The sequence below is a fragment of the Dreissena polymorpha genome, chromosome 10, assembly GCF_020536995.1.
Source record: "Dreissena polymorpha isolate Duluth1 chromosome 10, UMN_Dpol_1.0, whole genome shotgun sequence".
NCBI lineage: Eukaryota > Metazoa > Mollusca > Bivalvia > Myida > Dreissenidae > Dreissena > Dreissena polymorpha.
In genome coordinates, this window is record NC_068364.1 from 65,155,464 (window position 1) to 65,169,552 (window position 14,089).

General features: G+C 35.3%; 1 protein-coding gene across 4 annotated transcripts in view; it reads left to right on the top strand.

Annotated features, from left to right (window-relative positions):
* The window catches only part of LOC127848622 (uncharacterized), a 44,361-nt gene that overhangs the window by 23,837 nt on the left and 6,435 nt on the right, over positions 1 to 14,089 (top strand). For all 4 annotated transcript variants that reach the window (XR_008034602.1, XR_008034601.1, XR_008034603.1 and 1 more), the window contains exons 7-12: positions 309 to 432; positions 3,080 to 3,172; positions 6,357 to 6,465; positions 7,928 to 8,116; positions 10,418 to 10,554; positions 11,233 to 11,373. Coding sequence is in view for 1 of the 4 variants with exons in the window: in XM_052381187.1 (XP_052237147.1) it covers positions 309 to 432; positions 3,080 to 3,172; positions 6,357 to 6,465; positions 7,928 to 8,116; positions 10,418 to 10,554; positions 11,233 to 11,373 (793 nt within the window). In the remaining 3 variants the exon portion in view is untranslated. The remainder of the gene's footprint in view (positions 1 to 308; positions 433 to 3,079; positions 3,173 to 6,356; positions 6,466 to 7,927; positions 8,117 to 10,417; positions 10,555 to 11,232; positions 11,374 to 14,089) is intronic.

Genomic DNA, 14,089 nt, shown 5'->3' on the forward strand with positions numbered 1-14,089 from the left:
TTTTTTTGTGAGACATGGAAAATGCAGTAGGTACATGTTTGCGTGACACATCTTTAACTCAATAATGTTACCAGTATTTTTACAACCTTGGTCCTTCAGGCCTTGCCCTATAATTTTTTTCCATCTGTTCCGACATGTTTGGGTAAGAGTATGTGTTGATGTAACAGCTAGCAGATATACAATGTAGCAAGTGTCCCTTATACATCACCATACTACAATTATCCAATTTTAATATGAATTGCTTATTATTTAAAAGAAAAATAAACATACAAAAAGTTTTACTAGTCTTGCATTGAATGTCCTTTCAGATTGATGCTGACTCTCTGAGTGGGGTTTGCTACCCGGGTTCCAACAACGTCTGGGTTAGATTTGGCTACGTCCTGGTTCCAATACTGATAGCCCTAATTGTGGGAGCTGTTTACTCCATTAGAGGTGAGTGTTGTTGTCTGTTGTAAAATTTGTAAAACAACTTGCGGTGTTTAGCTCACCAGAGCACAATATGCTTCAAAGCGGCGCAGTAGAGGGCATTGTGTTTCACAAACACAGCTCTTGTTTCTTATATGGCTATAGTCAAAGTCAAAGGTCAAATATGTGGTTTCAAAGCGGCGCAGTAGGGGGGCATTGTGTTTCACAAACACAGCTCTTGTTTCTTATATGGCTATAGTTCAACCTTGTTAACACTCAAGAGGTCACATTTATTGTCTGATCTTTATGAAATTAGGTCAGAAGATTTGTCCCCATAAAATCTTGGATGCCTTCGAAAATGATTCCGGTTGCTTGAAAAACATGGCCACCAGGGGGCGGGCATTTTTCCTTATATGGCTATAGTAAAACCTTGTTAACACTCTTGATGCCACATTTATTGTCCGATCTTTATGAAACTTGGTCAAAAGATTCGTCTCAATGATATCTTGGATGAGTTCGAAAATGGTTCTGGTTGGATGAAAAACATGGGTACCAGAGGGCGGGGCATTTTTCCTTATATGGCTATATACGGCTATAGTAAAACCTTGTTAACACTTTAGAGGCCACATTTATTGTCCTATTTCCATGAATCTTCTTGATAATATATTGGACGAGTTCAAAATTGGTTCCGGTTGGTTAAAAAAATCATTGCCACCAGGGGGCGGGGCATTTTTTCTTATATGGCTATAGTAAAAGCTTGTTAACACTCTGAAAGTAATATTTATTGTCCAATCATCATGAAACTTGGTCAGAATATTTGTTTAAATGATATCTTGGATGTGTTTGATCATGGTTTAGGTCTGTTGAAAAACGTAGCCGCATGGGGGCGGGGAAATTATCCTTATATGGCTATAGTAAAAACTTAATAGAAGTCTAAAAGTTACATTTATTGTTCACTCTTCTTGAAAGTTCATCAGAACATGACATCATGGGCTCTACAGAACAGGTCAGTTATTTCGTATCTCAGGTTAGCAACTTTGGCTTGTTTATTTGTATTGAATGAAATAAAAGATCCCTTTTTCAGATTTTAGCTTACTCCTGTGGAAAGTGGGATCTTGTCAGTTTATGTCCTACATGTATGTCTGGGGTCGTCCAACGTGTGTTGCCACAACTATCACTCAATATTGATGAAACTTGATCAGTTGTTTATTTTAACAATATCTAAACTAAGTTTGAATCCATGTAACATGGATAAATTTATGATTCAATCTTGGTGAAACTTGGTCAGAATGTGTATCCTACCAATAAATATGATAAGTTTGAAAATAGGTTCATATATAAATAAATAAATAAACAAATATATATATATATATATATATATATATATATATATATATGCGTTTGAAAACTAGGTCATTAGGTAAAACAATAGGAAACCTTGTAACCACTCTAGATGCCAGATTTATAACTAAATCTTGATTAAACTTTGTCAGGAGTTTATACTTATACTTATCTAAGCTATGTTGAAATCAAGGTCATGTGCTTCCAAAAAAACTATCTTAAGGTAGTGCACCTCTAATGATTTCCCGCGATTTCTTCGAAGGTTGAAGAGCCTACTATTAGGTGCCGTAGCCTAGTGGTTAAGGCGATAGACTAGAAATCTTTTGGGATATTCCTGCGCAGGTTCGAATCCTGCCGACGACGTATACTTTTTTGCGACGCGTTTTATTTATTTTCTAACGTAATTTGATTTAATATGGCATATAAGCTATATTTATTGTTAAATATGTTGCAATTTTTATGCACATTTTTCAATTATTAAAATTAAAACAACGTTATGGCGAAATTGGGTGATTTACTGTTGAAAATACGAACCATGCATGTTGCATTTTTATTTTTATTTCAAAAAGTAAACTGTAAATCTGTCTAGTTCTTGGTATTTTTGCTGTATATAGTGTTTCTATAAAAACTAAGTTTAAAATATGACTTAAATGATACTATTTTGAATTTTATGACACTTTGTTTTTAACCGACCCAATTTTTACTTGGCTGAAATCACTTACATTTCATGGCGCTCTTCCATAGATAAAAATTTGTAAAAAATAAATGTCTGTAAAAGAATACTTATTTCATCTTGTTTAAACTTTAAACACCTTTACAGCATCTGTACACACCAACTGCATGCCCATATTTGGAAATTTGAATGAATTATGGAACTTTTATATACCCCAGGGGTGAAAATAAACTGGACAAAAGCCGAGCGTGGGGGTGGTTTTGAAAAAATCGGTATATTTTTTTTAAAAGCATGGAAAGCCTACCTACAAATTTGCATGTAGTTCAGTGAAATGATGCTGATTAAGAAAATAATTAATTAGATTATATTTGGATATGTGCCCATTAGAGGTGCGCTACCTTAAAAAAACTTGTTTTGATCTGTATCAGGTGGGGTCATAAACTAGGTCACATGTCAAGTCTTTGACTATGGAAAGGAGACATCTCTCTATCATGTAAAATGTAATTGTCTTGATCCTTTTCTTTCTTTATGTATATATATATATATATATACACAAATCTATTTAAAATGGAAATTCTTGTACTTAATTTGTTTCAGCTAACCTATAACTGCACAGCATAAAGACAGATTGTATCACAGCTCACCATTCTTTTATTTCAGGACTCAAGACGTTAATAGAGTTTAAGAAAGAATCTCCACCCTTTGTTGGTCAAAAAGCTACTTCAAAAATACATGATACAATTATTCGATTAGGTAGGTCACCTTTGTCTGGAATAGAAATTAACAAATGTTTGCAGTCCTGAGATCTAAAAATATGTCTTTTGGTTCAATTGAATGTCTGTTTACAATTACAAAAAACACAGAATGTAAATTTGTTAGGCATTTCCTGAAGTGTTTAGAATAACAGTTCACAATTTATTTGTATTTACCTATAAATCAGATTGAACGATTCAGATAATGATTGTGAATTGATTTATTCATGAACTCCTGTCAAAAAGGAAAAGTTTGAAGGTCAGATTTTTTGGAAATTAAATTCACATCACCCTCCTACATGAAATGCGCATTACTGTATGAAAATCATATCACATTACATTGAAATTCACAACACCTTACATTGAAATTTACATCACCATACATTGAAGTTCACATTTCATTACATTGAAATTCACATGACCTTTCATTGAAATTCACATGACCTTACATTGAAATTCACATGGCCTTACATTGAAATTCACATGGCCTTACATTGAAATTTACATGTCCTTACATTGAAATTCACATGACCTTCCATTAAAATTCACATGTCCTTACATTGAAATTCACATGTCCTTACATTGAAATTCACATGTCCTTACATTGAAATTCACATGACCTTACATTGAAATTCACATGGCCTTACATTGAATTTCACATGGCCTAACATTGAAATTCACATGGCCTTACATTGAAATTCACATGTCCTAACATTGAAATTCACGTCATCTTCCATTGAAATTCACATCACCTTTCATTGAAATTCACCTTCCCTTACATGGAAAATCACGTGATCTTACATTGAAATTCACATGACCTTACATTGAACAGACCTGTTTACTTCTACGGATTCGCCGTAGTTACTACGGATTATTTGGATAAACTACGCACTACGGATTTTACGCACTACGGATTTGTATTGAAAAACTGCGGATCCATCGATCAAAATGGTCAAATTTTCAGTTTTTAATCGTACTTTTGCTTATTTTCGGTCTTTGAGGGTAAATTTTCAGTTTTTAATCGTACTTTTGCTTATTTTCGGTCTTTGAGGGTAATTTATCAATCTTAATCATTTTGACGCTTGGGTAGTAAGAAACGTTAAAATTCAAGCCTCCCGGTGAACGAGTGCTGATCGAGCTTGTCGAGTCGTCACCGAACGACAACTGACTTACATATTGGTTCGCAACTTTAGCCGAATATATACATGTACGATTTAACGTTGCTATCCATTATACAGAGTATACACATCTCTCTATTGCGGAGAATACCGACGATAGTCGATGTATCAGGATTGAGCACGCCTGTTTTTGCACACGTTCAAGATGGCGGCAAGCAGACGAGAAATTGCGATTAAAGGCGAAATAATAAATACCATTCAAATTAACAACGGATACATATGCGGATACATATGGTCATTAGGGAATAATGTTATGCGTGTGTTAATTAACGCAAAATACTACGTGAGATAAAAAACAACAATAAATATTTATCAGAAATCTGCTCAGTGAATGTGCGTCACGAAACGAGAGTTGGAAAATTGGAGTTTAGTCATTCACAAAGTTAAAGCATTTATTATAATAAGATGAGTATCGTTCGAAAATGGAAAGAGACAATATGAAGAAGTAAAACTCCAGCTGCTGGAGTACATGTGTAGTATCGAATTATTATTTTAAACAATTAGTAGGTCCTTTATTTAAGGCAAGTGACCGAATGCCCAAACAGTACAAAACAGCACACTACAGCACAATACAAAACAACATAAACACAAATAAGAATAAAGCTTGGGTACGTCACCGCCTTAGAACGGTCAATTTGATATATATGTTAGTGGATCTGTGTATACTCAGATTCATATGCATATTCTCATTTATTCTGCTTTATTATGTTTGTTACGCTGTATAGTTTAATGAAATAGCATTGAACTGAGGTTGTCAAGTGCAAGATATTGAAAGGTAAACAAATAACATATATTATTTTAACTCCATTTAATACATCATTCACACAACAAGAACACTAAACGGTGTTTGTCAATATTTGTTTATGTTTTCCCCTTATGATATTTAATTTTAAAAAATACTGAATTAAATTAATAGCTACTCTTAAAGAGCTTATGATCAAATGGTGTATTTAAGAATCTATAGATTATTGCAAGTTTAATATGCATGTGGATGAATATTAACTAAATATTGTAATCATTGTAAAAAGACGTTAATGCAGCACTTTATAAGATAAAAATGCTGTCAAATATGCACTTAAAAACAATTTGAATTCTGTTACTTACAATCATATTTATAATGCTTAATGCTTCCCAATTTCATGGTTTATCGCGCTATTTTATCCAATGTTATGGTTTATCACGCTAATTTTCCCAATCCAAATGGCACAGGCTGTAAGAAATAAAAGCAAAAAAAATCACTTAAGAGATTAAATGATTAGCAAGTAAATTCATCTAATGCTTTATGTACCGTTAAACTGATATGTGACCCAGTCATGGTGTTTTAATGCTCAAAATGATTGAAAAGTTTAAAACTACTGACAACAGCCCAAAACTACTGAGAGATGCTCTCCCTACTACTGAGAAGCAATCTGTAGGGTAAACAGGTCTGATTGAAATTTACATCACCTTACATTGAATTTCAATCACCTTTCATTAAAATTCACATCATCTTTCATTGAAATTTACAACACCTTACATTGAAATTCAAATCGCCTTTCATTGAATTTCACATCATCTTACATAGATATTCAAATTGCCTTGCTATGAAATTCAACACAGCTTGAGATTTATATCACCTCACATTGAGTTTTACATCACCTTGCATTGTAATTCACATCACCTTATATAATTATTTGAAATTCAAATCGCTAAACATTTAAATTAACATAAACCTGCATGAAATTCACATAAACCTTCATACAAAATACACATGTATTTACCAACCTTTCTTATAAACATGCATTAAAATGTACATAAACCTGCATTGAAATACACATAATTTTACAACACTTTTACGTAAATCTGAATTATAATACATAAATTTACCAACATTTCACACAAACCTGCATTAAAATGCACATAAACCTGCATTGAAATTCACCTAAACCTTAATGAATTCATGCCCTCACCTTATTTTGGCTATATGCTAGGATTTACTAATATTTTGTTCCATTTTTTCTCTGATAGGCATTTTTGTTGCACTGACATTCGTACTGGTGGTGGTGACATTGAGTGTGCACGTGTACAAGTTTGTGAACACTCACACCTGGGATGACAGTCTACTGCAGTACACATAGTATGTTTTGTGTATTCAAAAAATTATTATATAATTTATCATTGTTTACTGCACAATATGCATTATTTGTGAGTTCTTAGGATGAAAATCTCCTATAAGAGCCAGTTAATTAAGGGCTCAAAAATTGTTTAAATTAACCACGGTTACAGTTTCAAGACACATTTCTCTTTTATAATTGGCCTACAATGTACTATTAAGGATATAATCTGTAGAAGTCCTTAAAGATTTGTTAAAATTTTGGACAGGGATACATTTACCAAGCATTTTCATGTTGATTTTTTTGTAGAAAATTAAATATTTTTAGCATTTTAGCTACTTAACTTTTTAATAAATTTGCTGTGTATTAGCAGAGGGTTTTAAAAATCCCGATATCAGAATGACAAAGAATGGTTAATTGGTTTTTAATCCATGGTAAGGCATGATTGATTTAGATTCTTACTTGATTAGACAAATACATTTGCAGTTTAAGGGTGATCTATATTTAATATGCTGTGAGTTTAATTTGGACCACTTTGTGAGCTGCTTATATGGGGAAATAAACTACATGTAGTACTGTTGATACATTTAATTTTGTTGAAATGACATATGTGGATTCATAAAATTTGGCATATTCCTTTGATCTAAAATTCCTGCATTTTTATGTATTGTCTGAAGCAATATTTTGGACATAATTGTTTGTTAAGTATTTTGTTGAGCGGAAGACCCAAAAAGTTCATGAAAATTAGTGTCGGACGAATATTGCAAGCAAAGTGATAAAAATATAACTGAAGACAAGTACAACCTGAATTTGAAGTTGGCAATCATTAATGAATGCATTATGGTGAAGATGTACTGGGGTGGTGTCAAATAGGTAAAAATGTATCCTGCTCACATACTGTTGTTGTTTTTTGTTTGCTTTTTCATTATCAAATACGTATGAATCTGAGACGCATTTCAAGCATGTAACTTATGCTATTTGAGTGAACACATATAAGGTTAATGGTGGTGAGCTAAAGATATGTTTACATTTTAACACAGCTGATTGATATTTTTCTCTGCATTTTGCCTAAGCATTTCTATTGCCTGTGCTGGTTTAAGCGTTTATGATTGAAGAGTTTTGAGTCCAATTTGTGAAATCCTCCAGTTTAATTTCTTACCATGTAAGTTATTTTACAAATCAGTTGTGAAAAACATTTATGAACAATACCTTCTGTTTGAAATCAAGGTTCAAATTTATAATATGATAATGTGTAGATATGATTGAAAATGAAAGTCTATTATGTGTAGTGTCACAGTTTCTAGTGATGTGATAACAATGTGTGTTTATATGTAATTCTGTGAATGTATAAAAACATTCCAGCCCAACCTGAAAAGTATAGTGGGTTTATTGACTGCCATGATATGATTGGAATACTTCTCAAAAGGGCAAAATGCTCATATAAAAAGTGTGAAATTTTATTAAGTACACTTTTTATGCTGACAGTTGCAAAGCAAACGTCTCAGTGATCCAGATCATGGATGGTGCAGCTGAAAGCTCCTGTGTTATGAAGACTAAGCCAAGCATAGTGGCAGCCATATTTAATTTTGGTGCATTTTTTGGCGCCAGTATGCTGTTCAGCTCTTGGTCGTGGACAAGGACTTCTGTTGACGTCTGGAGGAGAGCATTTAGACGGTACAGGGCCCAGTTCAATCACAATACATCAAAATATATATATGAAAGTTTGAAGGGATATTTATAGAAATACTTTAATAAACTAATCATTAAGGTGTGTGCTAAGAACTTTTACTTTATCCAAAACTGTATCATAACATAAATGTATTCCAACCTTTACTCAAAACTAGATATCAATGATGTTGTTTTTTGCATATAAAAAATATGTGTTGTCCATTTTTATGCCCCCGGTAGGGTGGAGTATAGCAGTTGAACTGTCCGTCAGAATGTCAGTTTGTGTGTATGTGTGTATGTCAGTCTGTCTGTCCGTCGGAAAAAAACTTTAATATTGGCCATAACTTTTCCACTATTGAAGATAGCAACTTGATATTTGGCATGCATGTGTATCTCATGGAGCTGAACATTTTGAGTGGTGAAAGTTGAAGGTTAAGGTCATCCTTCAAGGTCAAATGTCAAATATATGGCGTCTGTCCGTCCGAAAACTTTAACATCTGCCATAACTTTTTCAATACTGAAGATAGCAACTTGATATTTGGCATGCATGTGTATCTCATGAAGCTGCACATTTTGAGTGGTGGAAGTTCAAGGTCAAGGTCATCCTTCAAGGTCAAAGGTAAAAAAAATAAATCAAAGCGGCGTTCTCATGAAGCTGCTTATTGAGTGTTGAAGTTCAAGGTCATCCTTCAAGGTCAAGGTCATCCTTCAAGGTCAAAGGTAAAAAAAATAATTTCAAAGTGGCGTTTTCATGAAGCTGTGCATTTTTAGTGGTGGAAGTTCAAGGTCAAGGTCATCCTTCAAGGTCAAGGTCATCCTTCAAGGTCATCCTTCAAGGTCAAAGGTAAAAAAAAATATAATCAAAGCAGCGTTATCATGAAGCTGCACATTTTGAGTGGTGGAAGTTTAAGGTCAAGGTCATCCTTCAAGGTCAAAGGTAAAAACAAAAAAAATCAATGCAGCGCAATAGGGGGCATTGTGTTTCTGACGAACACATCTCTTGTTGGTATTTATTTTTTATCCCTTCATTTTGATATTAATAAGTGTTATAAAAGTTGGAAATCTACTTAAATTCGCGTTATGTTGCACCATCCTTGCCCTACAGAATACATACTGCTGACTGTACCTATCACACAAGATTATATTATGGTTAAAGCTTCTATGACTTTATTTTTGGTTCTATAAGGCAGTTCAAGGCCAGAAGCTTGTGTTATTTTGATTGTATTAAAGTTTTGTACTGATAATTGGTTTTAAGACAACATGTACATGTGCCATATCGAAATATGCGATAGTATTATCGTCAGGCAAGGATTATGTATACATTCTGTTAATTAATTGTTATGCCCCCCTTCGAAGAAGAGGGGGTATATTGCTTTGCTCATGTCGGTCAGTCGGTCTGTCGGTCTGTCGGTCCGTCCACAAGGTGGTTGTCAGACGATAATTCAAGAACGCTTGGGCCTAGGATCATGAAACTTCATAGGTACATTGATCATGACTCGCAGATGACCCCTATTGATTTTGAGGTCACTAGGTCAAAGGTCAAGGTGACCTGAAATAGTAAAATGGTTTTTGAATGATAACTCAAGAACGCATACGCCTAGGATCATGAAACTTCATGGGTAGATTGATCATGACTTGCAGATGACCCCTATTGATTTTGAGGTCACTAGGTCAAAGGTCAAGGTCATGGTGACCCAAAATAGTAAAATGGTTTCCGGATGATAACTCAAGAACGCATACGCCTAGGATCATGAAACTTCATGGGTAGATTGATCATGACTCGCAGATGACCCCTATTGATTTTGAGGTCACTAGGTCAAAGGTCAAGGTCACGGTGACCTGAAATAGTAAAATGGTTTTCCGATGATAACTCAAGAACGCATACGCCTAGGATCATGAAACTTCATAGGTAGATTGATCATGACTTGCAAATGACCCCTATTGATTTTGAGGTCACAAGGTCAAAGGTCAAGGTCACGGTGACCCGAAATAGTAAAATGATTTACGGATGATAACTCAAGAACGCTTTTGCCTAGGATCATGACACCTCATAGGTACATTGATCGTGACCCTCATGACCCCTATTGATTTTCAGGTCACTAGGTCAAAGGTCAAGGTCACAGTGACAAAAATCGTATTCACACTATGGCTGCCACTACAACGGACAGCCCATATGGGGGGCATGCATGTTTTACAAACAGCCCTTGTTTAATCTGAATTGCTGTCACAAACAGCTTTAGTTATTCTCTTGCATAGACAGCAGGCATTCATAGTAATGATGTAATAAAACATAATTTTATTATGCAGTCTGTGCAACAAACCAGTCAATGAGCCTCAGACGACGAGGAAACACAGGATTGTAGCTAGACGCTCCAAGCGACAGAAGCAGAGACAGAATGAGCGCCTGTCGATCAATTACGGGACTGATCCCAATGATCCTGTTGGTAAGTTAACTAACATTTGGATATTTTAACGGTCAGTGCCTGTTGGCAACTTTCATTCTAACTGTTTTTTATGTGATCTTCACTAAACCTTGCTGACTATTCACGTAGGCATATTATCTATACCAAGTTTGATAATCAGCAAAAATGCCTTGGGAATTGTTGAGTTGTTTCTCTTGACTAATAAAAATATCAGCCTTTTTAGCTTGGCTGTTTTCGGAGAAAACCCGAGGTATTGTCATAGCCAGTTCGTCGTCCGCCGTCCGACATCCACCGTCCGCGTCGTGCTTAAACCTTTACATTGGCTCTAAAATTAAAGTGCTTCCACCTACAACTTTGAAACTTCATATGTAGATGCACCTTGATGAGTTCTTCATGCCACACCCATTTTGGGGTCACTTGGTCAAAGGTCAAGGTCACTGTGACCTCTAAAAAAAAATTCATACAAGCTTTCATTTATTTTCATTTTACTTTCACAAAACTGCAGCCAAGCGTTGGCAACCGTTATGCGGTGCTCTTGTTAAAAGTTTCCACTAATTGTGACCATAAATCGTCATCGAATCTGTACCAATATGTACCAAATTATGTTTCAAGATGGATTTAAACTTCAAGGACCTTTAAAATATTGTTTTACAAACAGAACTTTTGGGACATATTATTATTGGATCTTATTTCTTGCAGGACTGAGGTTTGACCGCAGCAGTGCCAGCTCCCATTCCATGTCATCAGGCTATACGGTATCCATACCGAAACATGGCCGCAGAACGAGGGGCGTCAAGAATATGCACCATCATCGCTCACGCAGGGCCACATCCGACTCAGGTTGGTAACTTTTCTTGTGGGAACTTACTTGTCAGCCCTCTGAAGGTTTACACACACCCCCTGATTGTTTAAAATTTAAGAATAAGAATTTAAGAATATCCTCGTAGGAACTTCCTTGTCAGCCCTCTGACGGGTTATAAACACATCCATTATTTTTTTTAAATAATATTCATTATTGACCCTCATGCAGTTGTCCAAAAGAGACTGGTTGGAAGCATTTTGTATAGCACCTAAATACAACCATGTTTTTGATTTTATATTTTAAAGATTTGCTTGAATGCAAATTAATTTTTTATGCCCCCCTTCGAAGAAGAGGGGGTATATTGCTTTGCTCATGTCGGTCGGTCTGTCGGTCTGTGGGTCGGTCGGTCTGTCCACCAGGTGGTTGTCAGACGATTACTCAAGAACTCTTAGGCCTAGGATCATGAAACTTCATAGGTACATTGATCATGACTCACAGATGACCCCTATTGATTTGAGGTCACTAGGTCAGAGGTCAAGGTCACTGTGACCCGAAATAGTAAAATGGTTTCCGGATGATAATCCAAGAACACTTATGCCTAGGATCATGAAACTTCATAGGTAGATTGATCATGACTAGCAGATGACCCATATTGATTTTCAGGTCACTAGGTCAAAGGTCAAGGTCACGGTGACCCGAAATAGTAAAATGGTTTCCGGATGATAATTCAAGAACCCTTATGCCTAGGATCACGAAATGATAGGTAGATTGATCATGACTAGCAGATGACCCCTATTGATTTTCAGGTCACTGGGTCAAAGGTCAAGGTCACGGTGACCCGAAATAGTAAAATGGTTTCCTGATGATAACTCAAGAACGCTTATGCCTAGGATCATGAAACTTGATAGGTACATTGATCATGACTGGCAGATGACCCCTATTGATTTTCAGGTCACTAGGTCAAAGGTCAAGGTCACAGTGACCCGAAATAGTAAAATGGTTTCCTGATGATAACTCAGGAAAGCTTATGGCTAGGATCATGAAACTTCATAGGTACATTGATCATGACCCCTATTGATTTTCAGGTCACTAGGTCAAAGGTCAAGGTCACAGTGACAAAAAACATATTTACAAAATGGCTGTCACTACAACTTAGAGCCCATATGGGGGGCATGCATGTTTTACAAACAGCCCTTGTTTGTAATTTAAAATGCTAGAAGTGGATGACAACTCTACTTACATTAAAAGATATTGTTCATTCAGAATGCATAGGGTTGAGCGCAAAAGTATCGTATCTAATGTAGAAATGTAACCCCGGATGCATGTCACATTGGTTTTAGATGGAACTAAGAAATTTTATTAGACCAGGACCTGTATTCACATTGCAAATTTAAGACTTAGTCTATCGAAAAATAAAATTCCTATATGTAATACAATACTTTGCATTTTCAGTCTAACTTGGAATTTACCTCCAGTAATAGTATTATATGATTTTTTTTCAAAGACAAATTTGTAACTGACATGAGCATCATTGGTAACCTATGTATCTTAAAACTTTGATGAATCTAAGTCTATTACTTATTCTTAAGTCTAAGAAAGGATTTGGTGAATTTTGGCCTAAGACACCGCCTATTGAGGTTAAAAATGACATCTTGCTTAAACATTTTCTCATTTTCTAATTGTCTGAGGTTGTATGTCCAAGGATTTAATCGTTTTGTCATTGTCTAACTTTGTTGGGCAAGGCTTTAATCATTTTTGCATTTTCTATGGTTGTTGGCTAAGGTTAAAAAAGAAATTTTAGTGTCTAAGGTTAATATTTTTTTTAAGCTCACCTGAGCACAATGTGTTCATGGTGAGCTCTTTTGATCGTTTTTTTGTCCGTCATGCGTCATTTGTTGTGCATTGTGAGGCAACAACATTTGCCTTGCGAACACTATAGAGGCCACATTTATTTCCAGTCTTCATGTAATTTGGTCAGAAGATTCGCCTCAACGATATCTTGGACGAGTTCAAAAATGATTACCGTTGCTAGAAAAACATGACCGCCAGGGGGCGGGACCTTTTTACTTATATGGCTATAGTAAAACCTTGCTTACACTCTAAAGATCACATTTATTTCCGATCATCATTAAACTTGGTCAGAAGATTTGTCCCAATGATATCTTGGACGAGTTCGAAAATGGTTCCAGTTTCTTGAAAAACATGGCCTCAATGGGGCAGACATTTTACGTATATGGCTATATATTACTTTAGTAAAACCTTTTTTTAACACTAGAGGCCATATTTATTGTCTGATCTTAATGAAACTTGGTCAGAAGATTTGTCCCAACAATATCTTGAACGTGTTTGAAAATAGTTCTGTTTGGTTAAAACACATTGCCACCAGGGGTCAGGTCATTTTTCCATAGATGACTTTAGTAAAAACTTGTTAACACTCTAAAAGGAACATTTTTTTGTTCAATCTTCATAACACCTGATCATATCATTTGTTTTAAGGCTATCTTGGATCAGCTAAAAAATAGTTCCTGTCTGTTGAAAAACATATCCGCTAGGGATCGGGGAATTTATCCTAATATGGCTATAGTAAAACCTTGTTATCACTTTAAAAGTTACATTTATAGTTCACTCTGCATGAAACTTGGTCAGAAAATCTGTTCTAATGATAACTTGAGGAGGCACAGAGCAGGTCAGTCCGTTTGTATCTCAGGTGAGCATCTTGTGGCCTTTCAGGCCCTCTTGTTTAAGTCTGTTGTC